This window comes from Poecilia reticulata, linkage group LG5 (assembly GCF_000633615.1).
Source record: "Poecilia reticulata strain Guanapo linkage group LG5, Guppy_female_1.0+MT, whole genome shotgun sequence".
Taxonomy (NCBI): domain Eukaryota; kingdom Metazoa; phylum Chordata; class Actinopteri; order Cyprinodontiformes; family Poeciliidae; genus Poecilia; species Poecilia reticulata.
In genome coordinates, this window is record NC_024335.1 from 8,037,846 (window position 1) to 8,058,327 (window position 20,482).

The following is a 20,482-nucleotide window of genomic DNA, read 5'->3' on the forward strand; positions in this document are numbered from 1 at the left end:
TCTCTCTCTCTCTCTCTCTCTCTCTCTCTCTTTCTCTCTCCATATTTATCTCTCTCTCTCTCTCTCTCTCTCTCTCTCTCTCTCTCTCTCCCCAGCAACCTTGTGAAATGAGAACATTAAGTACTATGTTCTTGACAAAATCAGGTCATACAAACTGTTTGCTGTAAGATTGCCAATTAAATGATACAGAAGATTTTTAAAAACATTTCTGAATGCATTTAAATTCTGGATTTTTCTAAATTGCGTGAGATTTTACAACAAAAGCAATGCAGTGGAATATATTGTTTTATTTTATACATACATAGGACTGTATAATGTGCTCATGTGGTAGTCATGTTTTTTTTTTTTGTTTTTTTTTTTACAATCCCTTTGATCCAGCATTAATGCCAGTGAGTTTATTGACCAGCTGGCCTACTTTTCATTTATCTAAAACAGGGGTCAAAGTTTTGACTAATGAGCTCTTTATTGAGGAAACTTCTTCATTAATTTGATGTAAAATTTATAAACACGGTTACCCTTTAGTGCATATATCAATATCAAAATGAAAAACGAAAGATTTCTGATGTTATATTAAAATACCAAGCAATCTCACATGTAGCAGCTACTCATACTGTAAAGGAGTGTAAAAACATTTCTGAAGCAGTGAAAGCACATTTTCCACCTTTAGCTAGAGTACATACCCCTGCTGGTGGGCAGTGTATCTGGGCGTACCACTCCTGGCAGTACAGACACACCTGGACACCCTGACCCAGGAAGAGACACGCCCACATGATGACGTTGAACACGGGGCTCTGTCGCTTATCGGTCATGGTAAAGTTGAAAGCCACTAAGAGAAAAGGACGACATAAAGATGGTTATTGATAATAAATGCAGTTAATCAGTAATGTTTTGTTTGAGTTGTGCCTGAGAGACAAATTGGTGAAAGGTGAAAAAAGGTGAAAGAGAATTTATTTCAACAAATTAAAACATGATATACAGGAGGAAATTATTATATAACACCAATAAAAACCACTTTTAACACATAAATGTGAGATTAATGAAATGCATTTTAATACTTGACCAAATATTTTTAAAAGGTACTGACTGAAGTGTGTAGCTTATAGTTACTTTATATCGTGCTGTTTGTTTTAAAGAATATTTTGGCTTATTTTATTTAGTAACAATTAATTTGTTATTTATTTATTAACATCATTTTAGATGTTCAATTTCTCAGTACAATATTTCATGAATTATTACAATTTCAGTTTTTGGATTTCAATAAAGAAATAAAAAAAAGAAAAAATAGAAATCTCTCTATTGAAGTGGCAAGAAATATCAACCTGGGAAACTGACTCACTCTGCACTGAAACAGTGTGTAGTGTTACCAAGGCAACCAGTTATTTGATTACGCTGTGATAACAGATGAAACAATATGGAGCCAATCTTTATGTAGCTTATAAACTATTTAAAGCCCACTCTGTAATTTTGCCCTTACACCAAGGGCTGCTTAGAAAAATGTTAAAGAAACATCTGTTTACATCTGGCTGCTTAAATATCTAGTGCTTTCTGTTTCTTTGCTTGATTCCTTTCATGATAGTTGCATATAAAAATAGCTTGGTCACATGTTGTACATGAGAGCTGGCTGTAGCATAGAGCAAAAAGAAAGAAATCCGCCTAGCCTACCATGTCTGTTTTAACACAGTCACTGATTAAGCTTTACTTCAGCCTTCTTTGATCGAACATCCCGTTATCAGACGAGCCACTCAAAGCCTGCCTGATGATTTCTGTTTTAGGAAAACTATTTGTTGCAGGTTTTGTATAACTTGAGTTGCGTAATAGGTTATACATCTTCGAAATAATGCTTGGACAACTATACTGTAGTACTGGGTAAACTCTCATGAGTAAAACAAAAACCGACGGTTTAGAAAAGCAAGACTTTTAGCTGCTTCCATTCATTGCTGGTAAGAAAGAACCACTGCACCGTGGTCTGGTGACACAACTGTTTGTAGAAAAAAGGAGTGCTGATGATTGCCTGAGTGGATCAGAGTAACAAAGCAGGTCAGAACTGGAGCAAAAATATCTAAATGCTGGCAGAACATTTGTGGTTTGTATTTGAATTTTTGTGACAAGTATTTAGTTGTTAATCTAAAGAGATTTAAAAGATACAACGTTCTTTTAAATCCCTGGGAAGAGGGATGGGCTGTTAAGTCACCAAGTTCACTTGGCAAACTGGAAATTAAATCTGTGCCTTATGAACTCACATTTGAGCTGGAGATCTTACTACAGCCTGTGTTTTGATGCTCAAAGTCACATAACACTGCCACCCCTGGAAACTTTTGGCTGCCTCTTCAGATTCCATGTGGTTCTTTTCTTTCCGGCTTTTGTTTTGCATAATTCCTGTGAGCTACAATACTGAACACTGTTAAAAGGGAGACTTTAAAACAAAGTGTTTTGAGTAATAAGTGAAGATTATTTATCTGAAGAAAACGCCCAACTCACATTTGAATTTTTCTCAATGATACTTTGGCCTTAAGATGCAGAATGATACTTCTTGTTTCCTAAGCCTAATCTCTGCATGTTATGAGTGTGACTAAGTAAATTTCCTCACCTCCAAAAACTGCAAAGAGACAGAACATGACAGGGTAGAAGAAGCCAAAGCCCATGGCCAAAGCATATTCATGGACAACTGCAGAGACGATGAACACGGACAGCATGGCTGCTGCTCTGAATCTCCTGTTGGACAGCTGCAGAGTGCGAGAGAGCGTGTCAGAGAGAGTGTTCGGGTCAGAGGTCAAGCATCAGGCTGGATCAGACACCAAAAAGCTTTTCATCTTAGGGTATGCTACTTTTGGAGCATCAGTTGTAATCCTCAGCACTGACAATCTGCTTACCCAGAGGAAGTCTCTGTATCCGTAGTAGTACAGCCAGTCGTGAACCACTACGTTCCAGGTGCGATAATAGTTTGCAAAGGACGTAGAGTTCCACCAGTCCTGGAAAACAGAAACCAATTTTCAGTCGCTGGATCAAATTAAAATACTTTTTTGTTTCGCTCTTTTTGAAGTCTGAATAACACCTGAAAGCCCTGCAATTAATCACCAGCAAGAATATAAAGGATTTCAGATTGTTTTCAGGTTTTTCACTCAGAGAGGCGAAACACTTTGATCTTTATGAACGCACAGGAGCATTTCAAATCAATGACGGCTTTACAGCTCCACCGGCTCAATACTTTGAAGGTCATGCTTGGAGCTGAAATATTGTTTTGATTTCTGTGCAATAAACTCAGTTACCAGAGGAAGGGACTTTTAATGGGTTAGGTTGTTTTTTTTTTTCTTTCCTTTGCATAATTTAATTTCCATTTAAACAAAAGCCAAATGGTTAAGTGAGTGCCTTTTACAGCTCAGCTTGTCTCCAAAGTCATGTTGTCGCAACTAATAAAAAATAACCTCACATCAGAAACATGTGCAGAATTAAAGTAATTTCTTGTACTAACAAGCAGGTCAAATAAACAAAAAAAGGTCAAGGAAAACTACATAGTCCACAGTCAGATCATGTTGATTTGGCTGCTTTAAAAAGGCATTTTCCACCCCAGACAACAAATAATTCCCTTATAAGGATAATGGCTCAAGAACTGAAAACTGTATCAGTTTTTGCCAACATTTCTGAGTACATAAGAAGAGAAATGAACTTGGATGAATGTTTACGAGGCTGCTGATTTGAAGCTGTAAGGGTTTGAATACTTTTGGAAAACACTGTAACTTGGTTCTAAAATCTCAAAGTAGAATGATGGCACAACCACGGGGAAACCACCTGACATATAAACACGAGCAACAAGATGAACTACACATAGTGCATAATAGATCAGGGGTGTCAAACTCCAGTCCTTGGGGACCAAGGTCCTGCAACTTGTAGTTGTCCCTTATCCAACACGCCTGAATAAGATGGTTGTCTCACCCTGTTATTGAATGCTGCAGAGCCCTTCCTGCTAATAACCTGCTTCTGGCTAAAGAAGACAAATATGAAAGATTATAGCATACGTTGAACTAGATGTTTAAAAGTAAATTAAATGGATGTAATTTGAGGTTTAATTTGTAAATTATATAAGGAAACTAATTTATATTTTTATTAGAGTCTGGGTGTGAATAAGCATGTTTGTCTTAAAGGAATTGTTATTCTACTAATTTAATTAGGTAGCAACAATTTTGCACTGTACCTATTGCACTCACAAAGGTTATGTTTTGTTTACTTGCAGTCAGTAGATATGTTTAGCATTTTTGTTATCTAAAGCAAAAGTGGGTTTACTTGCAAACTTACTTCCTTTGAAAACATAATACTTGAGCAAGGAAAATAACTATTAAAATAATAAATATTAGGATAATAACGTATTTTACTGATACAAGAAACTCTTTAAAGGTTTTTTCAGGAGTCTTGACCATACATTTTTATATTTAAAAACAGTCAATGCTGGCTTTAAATGAATGTTTTGGTGGCTGAAGTTTTGAGGTTAAACAATGTTTCAGATTTATAGTTGTCATAGGATGATTTTATTGTTTACATGCAGAATAAAGGCATAAAGGTTTGCCATTAAAGATCTGTGACGTAAAGCACCAACTTTTCCATAAAGTTCTTGTCTTGCATCAACCTCAAGTACTTCCTCACTCATATTTGCCAGTGTTAGAAAAGCTGTTAAAATGTTGAGAAGGACTAGTGAGGATAGAGCAAAATTCTTGAAGCAGAATGTGCAAAAATGTTGCTTTTTCCAGAAAAAGCGAGACCTATCAATAAAACAAGTCTGTGAAGTGTTTGGGGGATTTTCCACCCTGCTGCTCAAATTTCATTTGTCATCAATCTGCTTTTCCCCACTTGGAAAAGGAAACAGATTTGCCAATAATGCTTTCCCAGGAGAGAGGTGGTGTGACAGGAAATCAAGTATCACACACCTTGTAGAACATCCTGTCAGCAAAACGCAGCAGCTCCCCGAAGAGGTTGAGCCAGCAGTGCAAAAAGGCAAAGAAACACAGCAGGAGGAGCATTATTCCTGAAACACAAGGAAGAAAAGGAGATCATGAAATGGGCACTGCTCCGAGGAACCTTTGAGGAATTGAAACTTAACACTTATTTTTTAATATTCGCACTCTAAAAGCTCTTCACTTTTGGGAGTGGTAAACGAGCCAACCTTTAATTACCTGTGTCTGTTTTTACAATAGCATCTTTAATCTTATCACTGAATCAAACACACTAGAGACTGCACTTAATGGGACGTAATATATTTATCAGTACAAACCCACTGGAGGTAAAAGATGTTAGAAATAAGAACAGATGTTACAAGTAAATTCAGAGATCAATTGTTTTGCATGTATGGCAAATCAGCGTAGTATTTTCAAACGTGTCTGTGAGTAGATATTTTACTGTGTAAAATACCTGGTAATATGGAGTGAAATACAGCCAGAACCATTGTTCTTTTGCTAAAAGGCTGATTGGTCTCAGCTGGTCTGAAGACAGGTATACAAAGTCGCACCAGGATGAAATACCCATAAAATAGGCATCCAAAAATCTATGATTAGGAGTTAAAACATGAACACAGTGAGACAGAAATAATGCGAAAGAGATAGGATAAAAAAATCAAGGCTTTGTCAGATTAAGAGGTTACATTTATAAAATGAAATGATGTAGGTCAGCTATCACAATATACACAAACATGTTTTTCAATACCTTAACTCATCATAAGGCCTTCCTCATAATGTTTTTATCACACTCATTAAATGTAAATGCCGGTAATGTTACCTTGCCAAGAGTAACAGCAACATATTTCCAACGTATTTGTCTATTTCTGCGGATAAAACAGACAAAAACGTAAAAAAAAGTCTAATATTCAACATAGTCTAGCACAAACCTCACAATTGTTTATGTTCAATCTAGTGTTAGCACTGCAGCTCAACCAGATGTTTAGTGAAGTTCTCTGTGAGCCCCTTTCATGCACTGATCAGTCAAAAAACAATGAACATTTCTTTAATATATAGCAGGCCGTGGAGTAGACGAGATCCTTTGAGTGTTTATGGCTGTGCTAAAGGGTCTCTGTGGTTTAGTTTTGTTTGTCAGAAGGCTTTCAACCTCAAAATACTTTTCATCTTTACTTTCAGCTTATTTAGTGTGTGTTAAATTAAATGTGCTTTACAAATGAAACTCACATTGCTGTTAGTCTAATTCAAACCAGATGAGGTGCCTTACCGAGGATAAAATTCCCTGTAGATGAGTGTTGGACAGAAAAGGAAGTACAAGTAGCTGGAAAATGTTGGAAACCTGGAATTTTTTCCTGGAAGAAAATGACAGTTCAGTTAATATTGCTGTGATGGACAAAATACCCCTTTTACAACATCAGTTATTTATTTTTTTGAAAACTGAAAACCACAGTCATAGGCTTTAATACTTTCCTGTCTTTAAAATCGAACAGTACAGAATCAATGAAAAAAAAAAACATTAAGCCATAATACAAAACTGCAGACGCAATGTCTATTATTTATTCTCTATTATTTCCACTGAAACAAAAAGGATCTATTGTTTAAAACTATTTTAAAACAGAAGTCGAAAGGTTTTTAGTTCTTTATTTGGGGAAATTGTGAGCTGCCACTTCAATAGGCATTCAGAAAAGCTCTTTGTGTGAGGAAGTATTTCAAATTATCCTCTTGAGCAGCATGAAATGTAAGTACATGTTTTCAGTTATTAAGAGCAAGCACTGACAATCAATTGCGTTCTCTTCTTCTCACTATTCTTTTAGATTTTTTTTAATTAAAACAAACTAATTGTGTTACTTAATCCCAAATCATGACTCTACTGGGAGGATGTTGAGCTGTATTGTTGTTATCCTTTATGTTTCAATATATAAGCATATTTCCTTACATCAATAAAAGGAAATCGTCTTCCTTAACATGAGTAAATATCACAGTTTAAAAAAACAAAATCATATAGGAACTGAATATATGTAGCATGAATAAATTGTGGTCAGTCTTTGTATTGATTTAAAAAGTAGAAGTGGCTTTAAATTTATTTTTTACTTCAAAGAAAACCTTTTGTAATTTTTTTTATGGGAGCTTCTTTTATCCACCTTTATTTTTGGGTCATATTTATTTCTAGAGTTTGAAACATTTTTACAACAGTATTAAATTTATGGTCCACAGATGCAATTTTTTAACTTAAATTGACTCTCTTTATGAGCAACTCATGGACCATCATCAGGACCCACGTTATTTATATGTGTGCTGCTGTTTTCATTGTAAGGTTCAATGTTGGTGTGAGCTATATTCCCAGTAACCTGCTGCTTAGTTTCAGCCATTTTTCTCCAGTGTCTTGGGGTGCCACTGTGAATAATGGAAACGCCTGCGGAGTAAATACACCTGATATCGAAACACCATGGTACATTACCTTCCTTTGGTGCATTCTTCAGGATAACAGGGGCCGTTTCTCTAATGAATGAGTAGGTCTTCATCAAGAATCGAATCTGAGGAAATTTAATAACATCATAATCAAAGTTCCTGCACTGAGTGTTTCAATTTTCTGCAAGACAGCAGCGATAGCTGGGAACATCTGTGTCAGATAAATAAAGATCCCTCTCTAGCAATGCATTCTTAGAAACCTTCACACAGCTACACACTTACCTGCTCCAGAATCACAATAAATCGAGATGCTGGAGGCAGCTGGTGATGCACAACCGTGTAGATTGGGAACAGTCCAAGCACGCAGGTCTGTATGGTTGTAAAGATCAACCCTGCACCCAGAGTGAGCACCAACTTGGAGGGGAATGTGTGGTACAAAGAGCCCCAAAACTCCAGGATGAAGTAAGGAACAAAGAGGGTGTAAACAAACATGGCAAGCCAAGCCCAGGTGACCGTCCCCAGTTTCCCAAAGGCGTAGAACAGCAGGTCAAACTCCAAAACCAACCTGAATGTGGAAAGTAAATCAAGTGTAAACATTAGGGGATAAAATTCAAGCAAGAAGGCTCCAACTTTTTCAAACATATGTAAAAACACAGACTCTATCAGGCATAATTGATTTATGATTAAGGTTTTCATAACAAAGCAAATATAATAAATGATGAGAAGCACTAATGAGAGACTATTTCTCTCATTTACATAATAGTGATAAAAAGAAACTATGTCAAATATCCCCTTATTTTATCATCTCAAATGTTTTGTTCAGTTTAGCACAAGAACAATGTAATTGTTTTTTTTCCCAATTTGTCTGTTTATCCACATTAAAATCCATGTTAACTGAGGGTAAAATTATCTGAAAATTGGGTGAGCTCATTTTTAGCTTGTTCTCGGATGAAAAAGAAAGATAGAAAACTGCAAACAACAAACAAAAAATCATTAGTGACTAGCCCAAAGCAACGGGAGGAGAACCCAGAAGGATTGATTATGCTATCTTCCTCTGCCAGACGAGCAGCGAGAGCAGTGAGGGAAGTAGGGAGAGACACAATGAGGGAAAACAGAAGAAAGCGTGGAGAGAGAAGTTTTTAAAAGGCTTCAGGGCATAAATGAGTTCCACCAGAACTGTTTCAGGGTTATAGAGTTTGAGATAGGGCCATGACCATAAACATCTCCATCCAGACAAAAGCACAGACGTGTGATAAATAAAAGAAAAACCTGAATGTTTTCCTCCTGCGGTGAAGAGATGTGGTGGCTCTGTTATGCCAAGGGGCGATTTTAGTGGTGTAGTTTGGGACTGCTATCCCAAAGAACAGGAATCCATAGAATGAAAGCTGTAAAAACTATTTCAAACTCACCAGGAGTGCACTCACAGTTACATGCAGCATCATGTGTGTTTTGTAGCATAATGCAAACCCGTAGTGGCAGGTGTATTTATTCCTGTTAATTTTTTAATAAAAATGGTATGGTCTACACATGACCTACGAACATGGCTAACTTGACACGAGTCCACCCTCCATGAGAAGTTATTAGAAAGGTATTTTATGGTCCAGAGCGTTTCCACCGCCACTTCCTCGACTCACTCAGGTTTCATGTGTCTCATACTTCTTGCAGGCAGTAAGGTTTTATTGCCCCCCAATCAATGGACTGTGTTGTGTCATACCAGTAGGTCCAACCTAATCGTACTGCATCATTTTCCTATGGATCTGCAACTGAAGGGGGTCTAGGAATCACATTGAGCCATGCAAAACGAGCCAAAAGTTCACAAGTGGCCTATCATGCTTCTTTGAACAGGTTTCAATATGTGCTGTACAGAATATGTCCATTACATCCTCCTTAAATAATGAGATTTTAGTTTGCCCAGTGCTGTTTGTTTTGAGCTCCTTTCAGAATGAGCTGTTTTAGGTCTTCTTGTCACTTTAAATCCAGCTTGTGCTGGCCACAGTGGCCACAGTGCACTCGCAAGTGAAAATGGCTGCAAACAGATGTGCGATTATACAACCATGCATCTTTGAAAAACAGAAGAAGAGCCTCCGGCACAACCAACGAGACTGCATCAAATGGTTTCTAAATGGTAAGTCAACAACAAAACACCTGTACAGCACAATTAGCAGTAAAACCAGCTGCCCAAATGTGCTGGAGCTCAACTTGGGTTGCTAGGTAACAGGCTTGACTTTGCTGGGGTTGCTAAGTTCCTGCTGATTTCAGACGTTATAAGTTTTTGAATCGGGTCACTTGCAGGCACCAAAAAACATTAAATCATTGCCAGAAAACTGGTTGGATGTTTATTCAAGCATTTGGGATGTTTTTAGAAGCAGTAGAAATTGAAATGGAAGTAAAATCATACAAAATGTGAATTTTGCATAAGTCCCTCTTAAAAAATTAGGGGAGGGTTAAAAGCTTTACACAGTACAACAAATACAGTTCACTAAATGGTTTGGTGGAAATTAAAACAGTATGTTAAGTGATATAGTCTTGAGAACCGGGCCACTACGTTAAAGAGTTTTTTAACAAATGTTCTCTGTTTCTCACTCTGAATGTGGGAAGATATAGAAAGATGGTTTATGCTTCAGTTAAACCTCCACAGTCTCACAGAAGCATAATGAGATAAACTGTGATTTTCTCTATTAACTCATCACTTCCTAGTACATTTAATTTTACCACAGACCTGCCCTGGTCAATGTAGTCAACAGCCAACGTGCTCAAACAGAAGATGAGGAGAACAGCAATAAACATGTGGTAGATGGTCCTAATGTGGCTGATCTCAAACAGGTCACTGAGGAAAAGAAGAAAACACAGAAAAAAAACAATAATTAAATCTGACACATCTACACAAATTGTATTAAACTATACAATAACTCAATTACACTTTTTGTTTTGGATTAATTGGAATGTATGTGTGATTGAATACATTTTTTTTTTTTTCGGAAAAGTTCCTCAAGATGAAATTTGCTATGAATTGGCACTACATAAACAGTTTAATTTTTATTAAACAGGGCGTGATCAATCATTTATACACAATCATATACCACTACTTGGATTGGTCGGCAACTTGGAAATAAGGCAACTTGGGATTAAGCTTCGAATTGCAAGACTACTACACTAGGTTCTCACTTTTTACAGAGAAAACAATCAACGCGTTCATATTTTTACCCCTAAATATTAAACTGTTTGTGACACAGATCTGTTTTTGTTCTGCTGTTACTCACTCCAACAGAGATGCTCGCTCCAAAAACACTTTGCCATCATCCATCCTTTGAGATCTAAGAAAAACCACAGACACGATTTAACCAAGTGCATGTTCCTCCAACTATTTAGTAATCAGAGCATTTGTATTCCAGATCAACATGTACGAGTGCAGCGTGTATATCCGTCTCACCTGGATGGCTCTTTCTTTGACGTTTTCCCATTCAGTGCAGATTTAAGGTGGGCAGGAGGCTCGATAGACTCAGTCAGAGCTTTGTCAAGAATATCTCTGAGATGATCCTGGACCTGCTCTAAAACTTTCCCTTTTACTTTCTACGTACAGAAGAGAAAGGGCTTTACTTTTTCAAGCTGAAGGAGCACAGTTAAACACAATGTCATGAACACGTCTCCCACTCAGATGATTGATGTCACCGTTTCCATGGCTTCTCCTTTGTAAGCCACCTGAATGAAATCATACTATTGTCTAGAAACACTATTATCTTTGGTTTTAAATGAGCAACATTGGTTATATGGTTACCTTCATGTATTTTTCCCACTCAACCAGGTCTTCCTGCTCATTTTCATGACTCTTGGCTGCAAACAGAGGAATAGATGCTGCTCACATTGTTTACTTTGCCCTACAATACACAGCACAGCTTGTTCACAAAACTGGAAGAGATAGCAGATGAAGGTTACATTTTGTTCTGCAGCAGTTGGAAATGTAACAATTTGGGAAAACATTCACCTGGTAGTGAAAAGCTATTGAAAACAGTCTATACAAAACTCATATTTCCTAGTAGAGACTCAAAATGTCAAATAACTTCCTAGAAGTCAAAGTTTGTGCATACCGGGATCAGACTTGGACTCTTGCTGACGAGTCTTGGTTTTCCGATGCCACATTCCATTGGAAGCTTCCGAAGAAGTCATGATTAAAAACTGAAACGGAAATGACATTATGGCCAGCAGCAAAGAATAAAAATGGATCTGCGGTCATAATGAACTGACACTACCTGAATAAACTGCATCATTTACAGTCCTGTAACATCACTGCAAAGTTGTGCAACATCTGGATATCGTAACCCATTTGGAAACCATGAACATCTTGCCAAATTCATCATTATATTTTCTATTTTTTCTGGGGCATTTCTCTCAGAGTAAAAACTCTGGGAGTTTTAAACGACAGTTACCTCAGGACCGATTATCTATAGGTCAAGCCAAGAAATGGAAACAAATGATAAAGCTGGCTGTCACTACAGAAGGTTAACATTCTGTAGATATGACCCACTGGAGAGAGAGACAGATTTGAGGTAAATGACATTTAGTGACCTCGTTTACTAATCCGTGCTGTTTGATCACTCCTCATGAGAAATGCCAATTTAGCAGATAATCTTTGTACACTTGCTCAGATTATGCTGCAGATAATGTGGTGGTTGAGCACAAGTCACAGAGAAAAGGGGTTGCTTTATGTAATGACTGAGTTTAATTTTGGACAACGTGATCTCTTTTTGTGAAGGTTGTCTCAAAACTATTTACCCTGAATCCCTCATCATGAGATGACATAGTTGGCTTAAGCCAATGTATGATAGACATTTGAAAAAACATATCATTAGCTGATCTTGTTTTGAAAAACCTGTGTGCTATTTTTGGGTAGTTTTGATGTTTGCATGTATGCAGAAAATATGATTTTAGAAATTAAACTGTAACTATTGGCAACGCTGTTGGTTTGATTCTGCAGTGTTGGAAACAGAGAAACCTTTGAACCCATCAGCTACATTCTGCCATATCTAATTGAGGGCTATATACTGTGTAGCATGTATCTGAGGAAGTCTCGCAGCCTGCGTGGGGGAGTTTTCATTATTTATAATCTCTCCTGCAGAAAATCATGGTTATGCTTCTGTTCTTTGTATCTGTTTCCTTTAAGTTTCTCCTAATGACAGTTTGCTAAAATTGTTTATTAAATACCAAGGAAAAGGTTTGAGGTTAAGGCCATGCAGTATGTGCAAAATTATAAAACATAAATATGACAATGACACATAATGTCCTCATATAGCTTGGCTGTAACCTTTAAAATTGTGCATGAATACCTCAGTTTCATTGAGTTAAATATTGTTTAATAAACTAAATTGGTGATTATATGAAACAAAACCATCAAATTATCATTTGGCTTTAATAGTTGATGGATCTATTATTTATAAAAATGGATATTGTAAAGCTGTTCTATTTATCCCAGAAGAATAAAAATCTGTTGTAAATCTGTTGTAAGGCATGACTGTCTTATTTTAAAATTGTATTTAGTCATACAGCCTACAGTTTGCAGATGTGATGTTGACGTTAAACTGAGTGAGACTTCTTCTACAAACCATGTTATAACTAATACAGTTCAGCTGCAGAAGTAAATCCTCAGACTGACAGATGTCACACCGTGGAGTGTCAGGAAGTTTCTTACTCACCGTTCTCAGCCAGCAGCCAGCAAGATGAACGGCTCCCCCTGCTCCAAACGATGGTTCTCACTGAGACAATGTTCCTGGCGAATGACTAAGTATGTCTCTCCTGGCTGTTGTGATTCCTGCTCTATTTACTTCACTCCTGATTTGATGAACTTTGGCCTTTTGGATCCCAGCCATGCAAAGGCCAGGTCATCTGCTGCCCAACCCGGCTGCTGCTCCTCTGTTGGATGCTTGGAGTCATGCAGAACATTTAAGTTTATTCTAAGTAAACATTAAACTGTTGTTATTTTAACAGTAAAATTAGGGCATTCAGTGGGTAATGATAATTTGTTTGCGCCAAGTGGGAAATTAATTTGCAGCCTGTCCGCATATTAAAAAAACAAGTACATTATATTACATACAAAACAGAAGAGCACACGTTTTATCACTTAGCATCAGTGCAATGTGCAGAGTTACTGTAGAGTTATTGGTTTTCATCAGTTTTGTGCTGTTATTTTCAATCTATCCTGGGAAAATGCTAATTTACTGTAATTTAAATTTAAGTGATATTATTAAACCAAAACAAACTAACCAATACGCCATCTCAAAATGAAATATTTGTTGCTACTCTGAGGTTTTTCCACTTTTTCATGTAACATTGTTCAGTATCCTTTCAGTATCATTTCAGGACAAAACTTTATGTACAGTGAAGTTTTTAAAGGTGGTTTTATTGCCAGCCATCTTTTGTGCCACTAGATTTGTCTAGATTTGTCATGAGCTTTGGGTCATGACTGAAAGAACGAGATCACGGRTACAAGCGGCCGAAATGGGTTTCCTCCGCAGGGTGGCTGGGCTCTCCCTTAGAGATAGGGTGAGAAGCTYRRTCATCCKGGAGGGACTCAGAGTAGAGCTGCTGCTCCTCCRCGTCGAGAGGAGCCAGTTGAGGTGGCTCGGGCATCTGGTCAGGATGCCTCCTGGACGCCTCCCTGGTGAGGTGTTCCGGGCACGTCCCACCGGGAGGAGGCCTCGGGGAAGACCCAGGACACGCTGGAGGGATTATGTCTCTCGGCTGGCCTGGGAACGCCTTGGGATTCCCCCAGAGGAGCTGGAAGAAGTGGCTGGGGAGAGGGAAGTCTGGGCCTCCCTTCTGAAGCTGCTGCCCCCGCGACCCGACCCCGGATAAGCGGAAGAAAATGGATGGATGGAAGGATGGATTTGTCTAGCGAGTGGTAAAACTTTATATTTCATTATTATTTTTCAAAAGTTGCTAAAACATAAAATACATTTTCTATTAGAAGTTAATAGAAATTATGTTGTATAATTTTAGTCAGTAAACTCAAATCCCAGTTTTAATGTCTTAATTTTACTAAATTAGCTAAGATGGCATTTTGCTCTATTTCATTAGCACAGAATTCATTGAGGATGTAGAGAAGGTCAACTAGATAGCAAAGGGAAGTTGTATTGTTGGGTAATATCTAAAATTTACAGATAAAAACCTGCTACAAGTTTTCTCTCAAAACTGCTTCAGAGATCAATTTGAATTATTTTTTTTTTTCTTGGCAGAACTACCTGATGTGCTCCATTTGCTCTACACTCCTCAGTTGGTTCCAGTGACCTCTAGCCGTGTGACACATCCTATCCTGAACTTTGACCTGCAATGTTGGCATTAGTAAGTGAGATATGAATTGCGGTGATTTTTTTTGTCTTCTATAAGATCATCTCTTAAAGCAATTTCTTAAGCAAAAGTATTATCATTTTTTATTTTATGTACCTAAAATAATTCAAGGAGAGAACGAGTTTATGTCCACAGAATCATATTTATTGAAATGACTTTCCATAACAAAGAAGATTCTTTGCAGCTACAGAAGAAAGTACTCCATGCACTAAGCCATAAACAAACAAAGCAACACACAACTATACAAACATTTTCTCCCCTGCATTTTTTTTTAACTCCTGCATTTCTTATTGTTCACATTTAGGATACAGTGTCACACAAGGTTTATCTTGCCAGATTTGTTTCATTTTGGTTGGTAGGTAAACACAGGTGGCCTAATAGGAATCTATGATGCATGTCAGAAGATCTGTTTTCACAGTCTGAAGGTAGGTTAACAGTTCAGATTCAGCACACGATTTCTGTTGGTTTTTCAAACAAACTCGACTTTAAGTTCATGACCTTTATGACCCCTTGGAAAAACCTGAACTGAACAAATGCTACATAACAGATAAAATGCAATAAAGAAGGTTGAGAGTAATAGATAAATACAATTAATTAACCATCCTAATTCAATGCTCCTATCTCTTCTGACCAGCTTCCCTGTGTAGATATTTCCACTGTATGATGCTGCCGCCACCTTGTTTCACACAGGGTGGGCTGTGCTCAGGGTGAGCTACTGTGACACAGTTTCCACATGTTTGCTGTGTCTCCCACATGGATTGTTAGCAAATTTAATGTTAAGACTTTTGCAACTACTTTCTTCTTTTCAAAAGAGCAGTTTTATCCACAGAAATAATTAAAAAAATATCTCATACTGATCTATCAAAAAAATACATTCAATTTGACCTTGGCATTGTCAGAGAAACTGTTGCGCTTAATTGGTGTGGTTGCTTTTGCAAGAAACCATATATTTGCTTGGCATTATTGGTGTTTTTATAGTTGTGGGATCACAGCAAACTAAAGTTCAGAAAATGTTTCAATTAGAGTTCCTGTTCCCAGGAGGTCACCTGGACTCTCTGATCCTGACTGTCTGATCAGGATGTCGACAGAGAAAGTATGATGTGATGGCCGGTTTGCAGTTGTTGTCTATTTGTGCATTATGAGACCTTGGGTCCATTGCTTTATCTGCTCAGATATCTCTCTAACTGCAGCCACCACAGCTCTCAAAACTTATCTGCATTCTCAAAGGTCAGAAACGTCGCCGAGATGAGATGTATCTGTCAGTGTGAGTGACTAAAACAGGACTCTGTCATCTTCTGATAACCTACAGTAACCCCTCTGTCATATGTTCAACAAATAGGTTGCAGGTTAGATCCTCTTTAAAAGATCCCCTACAAGATAACTCCTTTGGTTTCAGTCTGAGGTGGTTAAGCAAGATTAGTCATCACCTTAATAAAATCATATCACAATTACACTTCCACACATGCATTCAATAACCGGTGAAAATACAAAGTCTTCTCATCGTTACACTAAATGAAAGGCATGGAAAAATACATCTACACAACAAAATACAAATATTTCACATTCAACAACCAGTATTAAAGAAAGAAGAATCAGGAAGCAAATAAATCACATTTAAAATAGAGCAAATCATAAATAATCTATATCTTTAACCAACTGTTTGAGTATAAAAATAGTTGCTACATTTTAACTTTACTTTGCCATGCTCTGATGAAATTATATTTCAAAGTTTAACAATCATTTGCAAGCAGTTTGATGGGGATAATATACATGTAAGTATGCAACAACTACACAATGAGTCCTTTAAAACAATGTTTCTGTATGTTGTTTTTAACTTCTGCTTGTCCATTTTTGCAGCAGCAAATGATGTGAACACAAATTATGATGTGTGATGGCAATAAAAGTCAACCACAGAATATCTGATAACATTTCTTTTATCACTTCTTTYTTTGGGTCTAAGGTTCCTCTGACACTACATGAGAAAATGCAGATATGAAAACAATGTAAACCAGTTGAAAAAACAACATTTACAACATCTGTTACTAGTTTTACATTTTCTAAAAAAAAAAAAAGAAAGATGATGCAGTGGAAGATACGTTTTCAACATTTAAAATATAAAAGTCTCTGCAGTGCCTTGTAGAAAGTATCTATAGCCTTGATCCTGTTCACATTTAGTCACAACTACAAATCAAAATCATTTAGTAATAATAATTTGAAATGTGTGGAATGTTTCTGTATTTATCCGCTGACTTTGAGACATTCGATACTTTGAACTTAACTTTAAAACCTAACTTGGCTGTGAACCACTAAAATATTCTCCCTGAGCTGCATGGTTTGTTCCTTGGTCTGCATGATGTTTGTCTGTTTGTTCACTAATGTTCTCTAATAAACTTTTGCTCGACTAAGATTAAATAACACAGGGGGGATTATTTACTAAGTAGATGACTGCTGTACGCAACCATTTGGACTGGGTGGCATTTAGCAGCAATGCTGCCACACTTTTTAGATTTTAATTTGCAATATATATATATATATATTTTTTGTCTGCTTCACATAGATAATGAATTTGTCTATCAAACAAAATCAAATTGAAATAAATTAAAGTTGTGGTTGTAACGTGACAAAATATGAAGACGTTCAAAGGTTATAAATATCTTTGCAAGGCGCTGCTATGCGGTGTTACATACTGTGTTGTAAAAATACATTTATCCGTAAAAAGATCAAATATGAAGAATCTTTGTCAAACACAACTGCAGGTGTTGTTTTATCAACCTTGATGTCTAAGTAATACAAGCTGCACCAGTTGCATAATGAAACTAGACACAGACTTTGAGGATGAAATTAAAACACACCTTAAGTGTTTTTATCCATTATGAAGGGACTATAACGTTCTTGTTAATGGATGTCAATCTGTCACAGTGTTGTTTCAAAGAATGAGGTAAACATACATGAAAGTGCTTGGTCAAGAGCTCTACCTTCTCTGGATAAGAGGTTTAGCTACATTATTTTACCTTTTTTTTTTTTTGCCAGAAGCCCACATCAACATATTTTCAAAAGGTAAACAATCTGACTAAATGTTTGTTAAAGAAAAAAGTAAAATTAATGAAACTGCTTGAATATTCAGAATCACCAATCATGTTGTCTAAGCTTCAAACGATTGTATTTTAAAATAGTAAATGATAAGAATGATGGAACAAATGGAAAATGCAACTCTTGGCCATGATACTTATTATATCAAACCAGCTGGTGACACTGAGGATCATCAAAAAGTGACAACAGCTAATCAGCTGCCAGCTTTCAAATAAAAGATAAAGTAAACTCTACTAGAGCTCTGGAATAAAAATGAATACAAAATATGAAAATCGTACACAGGGTCTGTTTGAAGTAAAAATAGAAATATTACAGTATTTGTAACATGTTTTCTCAAAAGCTAAAGTAAGGGAAAGTAAAACTGTATTAGTTCTATTCTAACAATTACTTTGCCTTTCAAAAATGAGGGGAAATACATCAATGACTCCCTTTTTTTCTTTTTTTTTTTTTTTTTACAACAAACGTAACATAAATGCTTTTACTTCCCCAAGTTAAATCAGGGGAAATTGTTGGCTTCTGACTGAGAGAAACGTTGAGTAAAGTCCACTGAAACACTAGAATATTTTTAGTTTCAGGGTTTTTCTTTTAACCATTAACAGATTTCAACACAAGGCCCCTGTACTCTGAAAAATGTCAACATAAGAGTTGTTTCATCAAAAATAAACATGTAGTATAAAGAATGACATTAATAAAGTGACTATAAGGTTCAAACTGTTTTCATGTGACATTTTACYTTTTGTATTTTTAGAAACTTGTGTATAGTTTACTACAGATGACAATAACTTTGGGGTTTAAAATWGATTTTTTATTGTTTGCCCCTAATGTCAATGAGCACACCCTGGTGGTAACAGATTGCAATGCAGCCTCTCTCTCTCTCCCCACCTCTCTATTTTGGGACCGTTCTATTTCAAGTAATAGTGACCGGGTGCAGCAGCAGGTGTAGGCTGGCAGGTGTTTGAGATGCAGTGCTTGCCAAACTGTTACCCACAAACAGGAAGAAGGAACCAGAGAAGAACAGGCTGAGGATGGGAAACTGACACAAAGAGGGCTTTTTACAGCAGGTGGGTTTAGGGCAGATAGGAGGAGTCTGGAACAACATTGATCATCTGCATGCAGATTTACAGTGGAGGCCTCAGAAACATTCGCCTGCCTGCAAAAAGACAACCGCACCCACACACACACACACGCACGCACGCACGCACGCACACACACACACACACACACACACACACACACACACACACACACACAGAAACAGAGCATAAGAGTGACAGTCAAATGCATTTGAAAAACACACAAAGAGAAACCCGTGGTAGGAAGAGGAGACAGCTGCCTGTGAGTCATGCTAACTTTGCCAGAAGGAGTGTGTCAGTTTCTGTCTGGTATCTTAACAGGAAGGCGGTTATGTTTGGAAACTGCCCAAGCTTAAGTCTACGGACAAATTTAGCTTTTGCAGCAAAACTGACTGCACATGGGAAAATAATCAGGTTTTTGATTGAAAGGTTCTCAGAGCTGTAACAGAATGGCGAACTTTTAGAGAGACTAAATGGTACCTTTTCACTGTCCCTCCTGGAAAAGTACTCAACCTGATTCTGAACCACAAATGAAGCTTTTCCATCTAAGTCGGATCGTTTTCAGTCAGGTAAACACCCAAATGCGGTGAATGTGAACTATGTGAAGCATGAGTGTCAAACTCTCACTCTGAAGGGCCAAAATGTTGCCAGTTTTAGATGCATCTTTACTTCAACAAAGCAGGATTGTGCCAATAGCAGGAATCTGAAGAAACTGACTAAACATTGATTTATCCATCATGTTTTGCCAAACCAGGGACAAATCAAAGTGTTGCAGGACACTGACCTTATAGGACTGGTTTGAATGTTTTTAAAATAAATTTAAAAAAATTTAACATTGACTAGAAATGTTCATAGTTTAGTGCCTTTAATTTGGGAACAGTTGTAATGTAATCTCAGTAGACTCTGTTGTTTGTGTCTGGAGTCACACTTAACTGCAGCTACTAAGTAATCATTAAGCAGTAACACTTAATTGACAATTTTCCATGCATGCTTGTAAGCACAACTAATTTAAAGGGGGTAAGGAGGCGTATTGTATATTTTACAGGCACATAGTGGCGCAACCAAGAAACTATGTTACCTTCAGCTGTTATGAAAATGAATTGAATTGTTCTTGAAATTTGCCTCTGTTTAAGAACCTCTTCTTCACTCCCCCTTCAACAATGCTTCTCCCTGCCAACCACTGATGCCAATTACAACCGTTCTTTGGAGCGTTGCATCTTCCATGATAAGTTCAGGTGACGTGCAGTGTCACCAGCTTATTGCTGCTGCCACCAGTCTGGTGGAGGTGTGTGTGAAAGGCATTTAGGAGGGTCTTTCTGTGGAGTAGGAGCTCAGGTGGGGACCGAAACTCCAAGGTGGAGCCTTGGGTAAATAGGCAGCACTTTGCATGAGCAGATACCACCAAAGGGCTTTCACAGGAGATTCCTCAAATATGCATGAATGAGTCAAGCAACGCTGCAGGCATGTTTTTAATGAGGGAATAACATTATAACATATATAAAATAAAGCTCAAATAAGTTGGACTTTTATAATACAAGCTCTTTAAAGAAGTGACTCTTTCTCTTGTATCCGTACTGAAACTGTACACTGGTAAAATAAACTTCATTTAGCAAATAGTGCGAACAATTTCAGGGT

At 37.2% G+C, this 20,482-nt stretch overlaps 2 protein-coding genes across 3 annotated transcripts in view; both read right to left on the minus strand.

The window, feature by feature from the left end:
- The window catches only part of soat2 (sterol O-acyltransferase 2), an 18,557-nt gene extending 5,330 nt beyond the window's left edge, over nucleotides 1–13,227 (minus strand). Inside the window, exons 1-15 of the mRNA XM_008408476.2 lie at nucleotides 13,034–13,227; nucleotides 11,432–11,519; nucleotides 11,122–11,177; nucleotides 10,777–10,916; nucleotides 10,607–10,660; nucleotides 10,066–10,173; nucleotides 7,629–7,911; nucleotides 7,396–7,471; nucleotides 6,205–6,289; nucleotides 5,761–5,806; nucleotides 5,398–5,530; nucleotides 4,917–5,014; nucleotides 2,871–2,969; nucleotides 2,588–2,723; nucleotides 681–826 (exon numbers count right to left, since the gene is read on the minus strand). Of these exons, the coding sequence (XP_008406698.1) occupies nucleotides 681–826; nucleotides 2,588–2,723; nucleotides 2,871–2,969; nucleotides 4,917–5,014; nucleotides 5,398–5,530; nucleotides 5,761–5,806; nucleotides 6,205–6,289; nucleotides 7,396–7,471; nucleotides 7,629–7,911; nucleotides 10,066–10,173; nucleotides 10,607–10,660; nucleotides 10,777–10,916; nucleotides 11,122–11,177; nucleotides 11,432–11,510 (1,539 nt within the window). The 5' untranslated portion in view covers nucleotides 11,511–11,519; nucleotides 13,034–13,227. The remainder of the gene's footprint in view (nucleotides 1–680; nucleotides 827–2,587; nucleotides 2,724–2,870; nucleotides 2,970–4,916; nucleotides 5,015–5,397; nucleotides 5,531–5,760; nucleotides 5,807–6,204; nucleotides 6,290–7,395; nucleotides 7,472–7,628; nucleotides 7,912–10,065; nucleotides 10,174–10,606; nucleotides 10,661–10,776; nucleotides 10,917–11,121; nucleotides 11,178–11,431; nucleotides 11,520–13,033) is intronic.
- Nucleotides 13,228–14,957: 1,730 nt separating this feature from the next.
- kif5ab (kinesin family member 5A, b) overlaps nucleotides 14,958–20,482 on the minus strand; it is an 88,338-nt gene continuing 82,813 nt past the window's right edge. For both annotated transcript variants that reach the window (XM_008408475.2, XM_008408474.2), the window contains exon 29: nucleotides 14,958–18,924. The gene's annotated coding sequence lies outside the window, so the exon portion shown is untranslated. The remainder of the gene's footprint in view (nucleotides 18,925–20,482) is intronic.